The sequence below is a fragment of the Ambystoma mexicanum genome, chromosome 2q (assembly GCF_040938575.1).
Source record: "Ambystoma mexicanum isolate Mex_15411 chromosome 2q, UKY_AmexF1_1, whole genome shotgun sequence".
Lineage (NCBI taxonomy): Eukaryota > Metazoa > Chordata > Amphibia > Caudata > Ambystomatidae > Ambystoma > Ambystoma mexicanum.
Genome location: NC_090924.1, coordinates 253,734,575 through 253,746,790, shown reverse-complemented (window position 1 = coordinate 253,746,790; position 12,216 = coordinate 253,734,575). Strand labels below are relative to the sequence as shown.

At 42.6% G+C, this 12,216-nt stretch overlaps 1 protein-coding gene across 2 annotated transcripts in view; it reads right to left on the bottom strand.

The window, feature by feature from the left end:
• Positions 1 to 12,216, bottom strand: part of PRKAR1B (protein kinase cAMP-dependent type I regulatory subunit beta) — a 2,827,796-nt gene that overhangs the window by 1,163,900 nt on the left and 1,651,680 nt on the right. For both annotated transcript variants that reach the window (XM_069647235.1, XM_069647236.1), the window contains one exon: positions 986 to 1,032. In XM_069647235.1, coding sequence (XP_069503336.1) covers positions 986 to 1,032 — 47 coding nt within the window. The remainder of the gene's footprint in view (positions 1 to 985; positions 1,033 to 12,216) is intronic.

Below are 12,216 nucleotides of genomic sequence, written 5' to 3'. Positions count from 1 at the left end.
ACATCCTAACACTACCAGTTGAGAGTGGAGGAATAGGCTTTCCAGACTTACTGATTTGAGCTACGTAATATTAAATCTGAGTGTAATACTATTCCATGGTATTGCCCTAACCTTATGCACAATAGTGTATAGTAAAACACTTGTGTATAGGAGTTTTATAAATGCCATATCATACCATGTCATATCATAGGCTGCAGTGGGAAGGGAAATTATAACACCAGTTAAATTAACTGCCTCACTCCTAGGAATCTCATGTGTGTCGGCTACATCTTTTATTACTGTGAAAACTGCTATTGTAGAGTTCTGTAAGTTGGTGAAAAAGATGGGTCAGCAGCCTCCTGCAACCTTGAATATTTATATACAAATATCAGCTGTTTAGACTAATCCTTCGATTGGATATGTGCAAAGAACTGCCAAGTTGGTGTCGGTTAGACTTGAAGATCTGATTTGTGAGGGTAGACTCATCACAAGAAATATAGAGAGCTGTGTGGTGTGCAGAACTCAGAACGCTGAACACAACGGAGGGTCACCAAATAGGCTTCCTTATTATAATTGGTACAATATACATTCAGATTACACTCGAGAAGGACATATGAATTTAAAGGTTTGCAATGATGTTCTGAGAAACGACTCTCCAGAGAGAGGATGATCACCCATAGGGCTCATACTTATACCTGAATATTTGACAACACATGTAACATATTTCTACAGAGTCTAACAAGACTACAGAGTTTACTTCAATTAAGTGATAGCCTTGACAAAGATCGTACCTTGTAAAGCGGTAAACATTTTAAAAAAACAAACCATGCAGGAAGCATGTTTCAGTGTAAGATTGTAATGCTTACACAATATTACTTGTGGCAAACAATAATATGTATAGATGTAGTTAATTTGAAAATCTCAAAAGCAATACAAAAAATGTAGAAATGTAGGTCTGTAAAAATACTGCAAAAAAAGATTAAACATAATCTAAAGAAAAACTTACATCTACTTCTCCTTGGTCGATCACGTAGAAATTATCCCCCTCATCACCTTAAAGGAGAAATATTAATAAATTGGTGTTCATATAAGCAAACATATTTTCGAATGACTAGAAGAAAAGTGTTTAAAATTCAAACATGTAAAATAGCTGCCCAAATCTCAGATTATGTACAAAAAAAAAATATATAAATTTGCCATGTGGTGAAGACGGAAAAGTTACTGACCTGTTGGTATTTTCCCATCCTGGTTATCGTCTTCATATTCATAATAGTTAGGATATTATCCAATGGGAGATTGTGGTAGCCATTATGGATTTGCAGACTGCTAAATTCCATGGAAATTATGCACTCCACTCGGAATTCTACAAGGCACTTTGCCTAGGCGATTAACATATGCTGTGATCATAGCATCAATTGTTTAGGAGGTGGCATGCGAGATGGAAAGACAGATCAACCAATCGGTCCATAGGCTAGGCTGTCGCTGCTCTAATGGTTGTTATGCACACATTGGTGCAGAATGTTTAAAATGATCCAGTTGTATGGCTATGGAACGAATAACCTATAACATACAAGGGGCCCACCAGAGATTCAGAGATGATTGGGGTGATACCCTGGAACACCTTCAGAGTGACTTTATGAAACAATGGTGCCCACACAAGATAAGGATTATGGACATGTTTAGTTACCAAGGAATGTAGAGCACCTCGGACAGGAAGACAAGATGATAAGGACATTCCCGGAGGGGGGGATTGGGGGAGAATAGGGGGGAAGTTAGGGGAAGTTACAAATAAAATGTTGTAAAACCAATACAAATATTATTTAAAAAAAATGATCCAGTTGTATTATAGAAAAACATTGTTAGAATTGTGTGTTCTACTGTATCGGGGCGGAGGGGTCTGTGTGGTTTACCTAGAGCAAAGTATAGAACTCTTATTAGGTACAGGTGGTTTGGCTGATTCAGATTTATTATTCTGGAAAACAGTCTAGGCATCTGGTGTATGACACAGAAAGACACAAGCAACATCGATGTATGGAACACAGAGGGCGAATAAACATTTTAATGGGCGAGACAAATATTCACCACTAGATAGTAACAATCAAGCAAGTACCAGTCCTTTCAAAGAGGTTAAAGAGGTTCTACCGAAGAACATTTTAAAAATAAGGGTTAGATATGGAGCATTCGCAGCACAACATTTAAAAGAAATAGGACAAAAAGTCAAAGGATTTTCAGGCAGATATGAAGGGGAACAAACAACCTATTCCAATATTTCAGATGGCCATTCCACTAAAGAAACCACAGGTGGGAGACTTGGCACACATTCCATGCACCAAATCGTTTATGTGCCCATCAGAAAAGTTTGTGCCCAGGTCTGCGACTTATAAGTTAAATAACAGGGGTGACAAAACGCACCCATGTTTTACCCCAATGTTAGTGATAAAGGGCTTGAATAGATGTGCTTCTTGCGATAAACCGACCGTTACACTAGTATCGTTGTAAAGTAGTTTTATGAGGTGTAATTGTTGTAAACCGATACCCCATTGTATTAACTTTTCCCACAATAAAGTACACAAAAAGCAGTCAAAAGCTGCTCTGTAATCCATAAAGCAAATATAAAGATGATGGTCTTTACTATTAATGGCTTCAGCTACTTAGAGTTGCAAAGTCTATATACTAGTAATTGTGTTACAGTCCTTTCTAAAGCTGGTTTGTTGGCATTTGGTCTGATTTTTAAGACAATGCCCAATTGTTTAGTAATCTCAGCAGTAATATTGCAAACATCTTTCTTCTTGAATCTAGAGTGGCAAGCAGTCTGAAATTGTTCGGGTCTGTATAAAGTCCCTTTTTGTGCACAGGCACTGGTATTGATTCTTGCCAACTTCTCAGGACTTGTATTAATTGCATGAGTAAAGAGCTCTTGTAACAATGGCGCCCAGAAGTCTGGGTTTCTCTTAATCACTACATTGGAGATGCCATCTGGGCCAGGCGATCTAGATGCTTTGATCTTCTAATTCTAAAGATAACATTGGGGGTCATCCTTTCAAGAGGGGTCTTGAGATCCTGATTCTTTTCTTCTTTGTCCCAGAATGTTTTTTTTAAATATAAGTGCTTCACCCTTCCGCTGAAATACCACATATCTCTTTGCGAGGTTCATCAGCCAAGAACCTGCAATACAAATGCGAAAACTATTTGGAGTCATGTGTTTTTAAAATCCACATATCGGATTCCAAGATGGGCGCTGCAATTGGAGGTCATGCGGCAGAGTGCTTTGTGAGTTCCCGATTTTTTAAGCACCCATCCGGCTAAAATATATAACTGACCAGGGAGACAACCACCCAGAGAACCCCCCTAGGCGAGACGGAACGCTGCAGAGCTGCAGCGGCAGACCCTAGCAGGTGGCGAGAATATGCCAGAAGTGTGCTCCGGACTGGGCGTGGCTCGAGGACCCAGCAGCCGGCAAATGTACAATAAACGTCCGGATCCACTCTCCGGGTGAGAATTGCTATTTCAGCAATGCGCACTCTCTCAAATGATCAGGAGGCGGCTGAGGTCCAGTGCAGGAGAAGAGGTAGTAGCGCTCCATGAGGCGTGTGGCTTGCAGACATTGAGCATGGCAGTCCAAGAGGAAATATTATTAAAAAAGCGCCGTCCCCTGGTAAATACCAGTGGACCAGCAATCTGAGCCTAGGAATGTAAACAAGAGGCTCAGCCCCCCCAAAAAGGTTTTGGGGTTTGGCTTTGCCCGCCCCAGGGAAGAGTGGGTCTTTAAACAAGAGTGCTTTGTGAACTCACAGGGCAGTTGCAGCAAAAGTGTTGGGGGCCCTTTCAAGGGAAGCAATCAGTGGCTGGCAGCAGGCCATAAATAGGAGAAAACAGGATCGATCTGCACCAAATGCAATAAGTGGCCTGGTGGGACTCACTATTCTAGCGCCGGGGGCAAAGTGAAAGAATCACAATAGAAATCATGTTGAGAAGAAACAGTGCTTTGGCTGGCCTGAAATGGTTTGTGGTGACACAATAAAGGACAACGCTGTATGTTCAGTGGGAGTAGAAATTTGATATACAGCATACAGCTCGAAGGAAAAACCCCAATAACGCCACATGCCGAGGGGGAAAAATAAGCCTACTCCCGCGGGACCCTCTACAGAACTGCACACCAAATTGAACCTGCTACAGAAATTGTGGGCGCTGGGCCAGGTGGCATCTACTGCAGACAACGTATCAACACTTACCATTGAGGTGGAATCCTGCAGTTGTGATACCGGGATGACGGCATCTAAAGAAAACTTTGCAGTGCGTTTTCAAGAATTTCAGGACAAATTTATGGTTTCCATTCAACTGCAGTTTTCCACTTTTACAGGTGAAATCAGACAATCAATGTCCGACTTTGGCAAGGACATTGCATCCCTTGGGGAACAAGTGGCAAATAATGAGAAGGCTATTCAGGAATTAACACAGGAAGCAAACAAACAGATGAAGCCCTCAAAGACTTGGCCAGGTTAACGCATAACTTGGAGGAACAATGCGAAGATCTTGAAAATAGATCACGCAGATCTAATATTTGCATAAGAAATCTAACATAATCCATCAATGATGCCAACTTAAAAGACACTGTGGCTCAAATTCTCGCAGACTTGAATCCAGGCGACAGGACTGCTTGGGTTTCACTAGACTGTCTTCATAGAACAGGCCCGAAAAGAACTGATCCGGGGGAACGCCTGCAGGATGTATTGGCTGCATGTTCCTCATACCTGCAAAAAGAGCACATATTGAGGAAAGCATGGGAACTAGCCACACTTACCTACAACGGGTCTGAGATCTAACTTTTCCAAGATCTCTCGCAGGTCACTTTGCAAAAATGGTATGAGATGCAGCCGGTAGTTAGGACACTTCAATCAAGTATAAGTGGACGTTCCCCTTTGGCCTGACTTTTCCTCTAGAGGGCAGACAATATAGGATAACTTCACGGGAAGCTGGTATGGCCTTGTTACAAATAGAATATCAAGAAATCAAAGGTTCTACGGAGACCATGGACAGGCGTGTAGTCCGACAACGCAAGCTATGGGAGTGGTAAACAGCAACCCGGCATGGAAGAAAAGAAAGGGCGAAACAACAAGAAGATTGGAAATTCAGACTCAGAGGCCCTATTGCCAAACCTCCTTCAGAATAATGGGCCGGCAAGTAAGCTTGTTCCCATGCAGATGGATCAGGACGGTTACAAAGGTTACACAGAAGCGAGAGACTCGGAGCACACCATCTTGGGATTTATCTGTTCAGGTAACAGATGGGGGCACTAGGTTGCCCAGCACGTTTCCCTGGGGTTAAAGTTGATTCACGGCTGAGGTCTTGTTCCCCGGAAAATGTTAGTAACTGTGGCTCACACCAGGGGACTTTGGGGACTCAGTAGAGAAAGTTGGGGGGAGGGGAAGAATGTTTGGGATTGGGGAAGCACCCGATAGAGGAGATTGGGGGTCTACTGTATAGTATAAGCGTGAGATTCTGAAGATCTTATTTTCTTATTGTTTTTAATTCAAGTGCTTAACGCTCAACATTCAGCCTGAATGCCCCGGCAAAACATAGGAAGTTAGAGGCACTCTTGGGGCGTTATCTACCGAATTTGGTGGCGCTCCAAGAGACATATATTCGTCAGGAGAACAGAATTCAGGTACGCCTTTGACGATACCCGGTGGTGATTCAGGCAAATGCAGAGGGCAAGGTGGCTGGGGTGTTGATCGCAATAAGAACAGCTCCACATGTTAAGGTGATTCGCACTAAGGTACATAAGGAGGGTTGTTATATATTCATGGTGATGGCTGTAGGCCCTAAGAAGGTAACAGTGGCTTTGATTTACGCCCCTACCACAGGTCAGGAAGGATTTTTAAAATCAACCATCACACTATTGGAAGCTTTCGGGGAGGGGGAAATAATTCTCATGGGGATTTAAACTTAGCTTGGGATCCGGCCCAAGATTGTAGTGCGGCAACCTATTCCCCACAATTAGAGCCTTCAAAGTCCTTAAAACAAACGTTTGCAAGCTTAGCTCTGGTAGATGTTTGGCCATCATTGAACACACAGGACAGAGGATACACATTTTAATCACATGTCCATCAAACCTTTTCCCGAACTGACTTCATATAGGTCTCAAAACCCCTTCTGGGATCGGTTAAACAAGTCTCCTGCCTAGCGAGCTCACTCTCGGACCATACACCTCTTGTCATTGATTTACAGCTAGCCGGGGAACTCAGAGGTTCTGGGCTTGGCGATTCCCATCTGAATTAGTGGGGGAAAATAAAATGGAAGGCAAGATTAGAGAATTCTTTGAGCTTAATTCCCTGCAAGATATCTCAGCAAACGTAACGTGGGATGCGTTTAAAGCAATGCTTCGTGGAGTTTTGATAGCAGAAGTGGCATATAAATGCAAACAAATCATTGCTTTAGAGACAGAATTGGAGGAGCAGTTAAAACAAATAATGGGGAAATGGAAACAAATACTGGTCCCACGATCCAAAAAGCTTATAGATGGCTGGTAAACTGAATTTACTACTAGCAAAAAAAAGCTGAAAAAGACAAAAATACTATGTTAAAGCCAACAGACCAGATCGTTTACTAGCCAGACAACTACGCCAGAGAATAGCAGAGAATAGCTTCTCAAACTATTCAAACCCATCAAACCCTTTCAGGAGAATTAGTTACGGAAACACCACAAATTATTATTTCGCAGTTTCAAACTTTCTATTCTAGTTTACATCAGTCAGAAAACCCAGACCAAGAAAATCAGGGGCGTATTGACAAGTAGTTGACCTTCCTCATATAACACCGGAGGATCGGGAGAGTCTAGAGGGGGATATCACCCCGGAAGAAGTACTCAGGGTTATAAATTCCCTCCCATTGAATAAATCCCCAGGCCCAGACGGCTATACAGCCCATTCCAATAAGACATATCAAAGGCTATTGATCCCGAAATTAGCAAATTTATACAATTAATTTGCAGAATCTGGGGATATTTCTTTGACAATGGAAGAGGCAAAAATAGTTATTTTTTCAAAACCTGGGAAAGGCCCCAGCATATGTGGATCCTATCGTCCTATAGCCCTTATAAATATTGATGTAAAAATCTATTCCAAGATATTGGCTAATAGGCTCGGGAATTTGCTTCCGCCAATTATACATCCAGATCAATCCAGTTTTATAAAGCACAGACAGGACCATGACAACATTAGAAGAACTTGTCATATCTTGGAAAATGTAGGAAAATAGGTAATCTCGTGGTCCTGCTCTCTCTCGATGCCGAAAAAGGCTGTCGTTCGGGTTGAGTGGGGGTTTCTTTTTCTAACGCTAATAAAGATGGGCTTTGGCACGAAATTTATGGAGAAAATAAAAGTAAATTACAAAAAAACAATGGCACGCCTGTTTATTAATGGACAGCTCTCCTCCCGATTATGCTTCAAAGAGGGACCAAACAGTGATGTCCGATATCCCCGGTGCTTTATTCTACTTGTCTTGAGCCGCTTTTAGCTAAGGTATGTCAAGCTACAGACATATCCGGGTTAATTTTGGGGGGGATACCGCATAGAATGATGGCACACGTGGATGATATGTTGATGTTCTTAAAAAAACACTGACCTCAATTGAGCATGAATTAAAGGACTATGGCTCAGTGGCAGGCTTAAAAACCAACCATACTAAGTCCAAAAATTGCAATCTTTCTCTTCCCACGGCAGTGAAAGTAACTCCAGAAATGTCAGGGATGTACGAAGCTAACTACCCTTCTTTGTCAAAAGAAATAGCAAGCCTACTTAGTAAATGGGGCCCGCTGACGATCTCTTGGCTAAGTCGTATCAATACGATAAAAATGATAATCCTTCATAAACTGCTTTATTTCTTTCAAGCCCTCCCAATTCATATCCCTGCCCCCTTTTTTAAAAAGCTACATAGACTGATATCATCATTTGTCTGGAACAATAAATCTCCAAGGGTAGCATATGATGTTTTAACTATAGCTACTAATAAGGGAGGATTGGGTCTCCCGAATATCCAAAAATTCTACAAAGCCACACAACTTCAAATAGTAAAGGACTGGTGGGTGAAGGAATCGGAGAAGAGGTGGGTTCAAATGGACCGGGCGACTGGCAGACCGCAACTTGGAGAAAATCTATAGCTCCCCAAAAGGGATCGAGGAGTTATGAGACATAGTGGCAAAAAATAACAATTTACAACATTCCCTTTGCCTTTTACACCACTGTTTTACAACCCTCAATTCACTTCGGGCCAAGAATCACGGGCATTTAGTAAGTGGAAACAGGCAAGCTGTATGAAATTGCAACATATGTTTCAAAGCACTGACCCTAAGTCCTTTAATCAATGCAAAATGGAACTCAGACTAAACGAACTAGACAGCTTTCAGTACTTCCAGGTCCGCCATTGGATACTGGCCTCTCCGAATAAACAGGCGGCAACTAGGGAGCTCACGAATTTAGAAAAATTTGCTAGCTCTAACCCAGCGAAAAAGGCACTAATCTAAAATATACAAAAAATTATGGCAGAGGTATCTCTGTGCTATTTAACTCGATGGCAGCTGACACTTGGAGAACAAATAATGCAAGCATAATGGGAGGGGCTATGGACAGATATTCTCAAACTTACTCAATTCAAGTAAGGGAATTTTGGTACAAGCTGCTAGTCCAATGGCATTACACGCCGTCCCGCTTGCACAAAATGAGACCAACTATTTTGTCACAATGCTGGGGCAATGTGGGCAATTGGGAGATTGGGACATATTTGGTGGAGCTGTCTGAAATTGAGGGGATACTGGGCAGAGATTGACGATAGGATGGCGCAAATATTTGGTGTATTGAAACCAAGCTCCCTAAAATCTAATCTTTTGTTGATTCTCGAATTGAAAATGAAAAAAAGCTTGAAACAAAAATGTAAGACTTATGTAATAATGCAAATGGCGGCTTTATTAGGTATAGCTCAGAAATGGAAATCCAAAGACCCTCTGGATTTTGTTGAATGGATCTCTAGAGTTTGGAACTTTGTTGCACTCTAATGGATTACACACAGTATTCAAGGGGAGCAATCAAAATTCTCATATGAAGGGGCGGAAGTGCTTACCCTTCTACAAAGTGACTATAACATTCGGTATTGTCCTCAACACCGTCAAATCCTAGGCATATATTTACATTTGTTTTGTTTGGATCATTATTATCTCACAATGTACCCTGCAGAGACACTGGGGGGCATGGGAGGGGGTGCTTGGGCTGATTTGGCGGGGGAAATTACTGTTTGTTATATAAGAAATACCAATAAAACATATATCTTTTTTTAAAGTCTATATAACATTTTCCAGTTGGCACTCTCACCCTCAAATGCAAGTGCACGGTGGCTGCGAGGTAGTGGAGGGCATCAGATGCACCCTCTGACAAACTGGCCTGCCGCCTGCTCCAACAGCAATACAGACTCTCTGTCCTCACCAAGAAGAGAGCCCACATCCAAGCCCGCGTCTCTGTACCATCAAACAACTCGGCTGAACTCTCCAAAATCTGCAAGGAGCTGGCCAATCCTGCTGCCGTCTCTTCCTCGCATGTTCCCTCCCAGGCCCTATGTACGGCCTTGGCTTCTCACTTCATCACTAAAACTCAGGACATACTGTCCACCCTCTCTTCCTCTTCCTCTTCCTGCTCTTCCTCCTAATCCTCTTCCTCCTCCTCCTCCTCCAATCCTGGCCCACCTGTAATCGTCTCTCCTCCACCCTTCTCTAATTTTCCCTTGTTCACCCCAACGATATTTCTAGACAAGTCTGATCTATGAAAGTCTTATTAAAACCGGTTTGCCCCTGTTCATCCAGAGCCATCAAGGACCACATCGACATCCTTGCTCCAGCCTTAGCCACTTTCTGCAATCACTCTTTTGCCACTGGAACCTTCCCTTGCCCCCTTAAGCACTCCCTTGTGCACTACCTGCTAAAGAAATCCTCTGCCCATCCTTCCACTCTGGCTAACTATCGCCCAATCTCCATGTCTCCACGAGCACCAGTCTGGCTTCAGACCTACCAGAGACACAGAAGCACAGAAACTGCTCTCCTGAAAACCTGTGAAGATCTGCTCTCAAACCTAAGAAGTCAAACTATCAGCTGCATCTCCTCAGAGGTATTCTTCCTTTCCTCACTTAACCCCAGAAGCTCACTGACTCCAGAACTCTGCTCCTCTGTAGGATGGACTATTGCGACAGCCTCTTTCTAAATCTTCCTGCCTCTACTCTCCGACCTCTTCAACGTATCCAAATATCCAAAACAGGACTGCAAGACTTGTCCTTGGCCTCAAGCCCAGTGATCGTATCTCTCCAGCTCTAAAATCTCTTCATTGGCTCCCAGTGGCAGCAGGGATCAAGTTCAAGACCCTCTGCATCGTCTACAAGGCATTCTGGGGCCTGGGACCGCCCTGCCTCCAACTCTCTATTCCTACGCATCTCACCTCTCAAGCTCTCCCCTCATCCCCTTTTAACTCTCTGAGGCTCAGACGCTTTTCCAAGCAGAGAGTTGGGGTCAGATATCTATCCGTGGCTGGGGTCTCCCTCTGGAACAGCCTACCTGCCTCTCTCAAACCATCTCCGGTTCCGGAAGCAATTCAAGACATTCCTCTTCACTTCTGCTTTCTCTCTTCCTCTCCCCTGCTGATTCCTGATTGTTCAACGCACTGGCCACCTGGCTACCCTCTGAACTTGGGCCCAGGCTCCTGCATGTCCATTTGCACTTCGCACTACCTCCCGGCTCTCCTAGCACTTGTGGTCTGTATCTGCAATTCTACAGTCCCTTCTCTCTGCACTTATGAGCCACCTGATGGCTGCACTTCTTGATTTACCTGCACTTTATTCTCATGCTGGCTGCCCTTTTGAGTTACCTGCACTTCTCCCTCCACCCCCCCACCTATTCTCCCTTTGCTCTTCCCTGCTCTTGCGCGATCTGAATGACACAGGGCCTAGTAAGATCGTAGTTTTGTCATCTAGAAACACTTGTGTACAGGCACGTTATAAATGCCATATCATATCATATCATATCATATCACTCTTAAGGTTATATCTATGATTTCTCATCCATTTATTATGCCGGGTGTGATACATAGTCATGCTGTTACGTCTTTCGCAGGCAGTGAGATGCTTGTCACTCTTAATTTTCCTTACTATCACTCTCAGTAATTTTTGTCCTTATGAATTGCAAAGTCAAACAGCGATATATGTATCTTTGTACCTACAGAAGCAATTACATGTATACACTGTATGGGCCAAAACGTGTTTAATATTACTCCAATATCCCATTCAAAGTATTGTAATAGCACTCGTAGTGAAAACCCACTATTTGTCAACCGATGATTTACTTGAGTTATATTTGACTCAGACCAGATAATACAATTTCCCTGCACATTGATGGACACCTTAGCGCAGGGGATGCTGTTTATTGTAGTCTCTCTGGTGAATACCCACACTCATAAATGCATGATCACTCACCATGATAAGTGTGTTTAAGGATTTGCCTATGTATAGCACGGCTGGAAAATATATAATCCGGAGGAGAAAAAACCTTACCATTTTGCCCATGTGGCTGTAGAGGACGTTAACATATCGCCTTCTCAGATCCCATAAATGTTAAATCAAATTCAACAAACAGGGAAGTAAGTGGGCACCACTGTTGAGTAATATTGTTTAATCCAAAGTCTATATGTACTGTTAAGTTCATAGAAGCTTAAAGAAGTTTAAAAAGGAGCTGGCTGTGACAAGTCTGGAGGCACCCTGACTACAAAACACAACAACAAGCAGGAGACGGAGTAAAAATACTAGGTCACACAGCCGCTCTCAAAAAAAGCCCAGATCCAGGCGTAAAGTTATAGAGTTCAAAAGGTTTTGTTAAATCCACAGGTATTTAAGTGCTCAAGAAAATGAATGCAAAAAGTCATCTGTTGGTTTTTCAAGAATTTTAAGTTTATCCAAAAGATAGATGCAGCTGTCACTAATACTTTCTTAGTGAGAGGAGTGTAAACCGCAACACATATGCACAAAATACTTGGGCCAATGCATTTCGGAATTTCCTTCTTCAGGTCCAGTCTGTTACAGTTACACACAAAATGCAGCAAAAATATTAATGTAATTGCATAAAAATAACACATGTTTAACACATACCAATCAAGGGCAGGTTCCGTGGTGCAAGCACAAAAAGGAAAAAATAAATGAACAGAAATGAGTGAA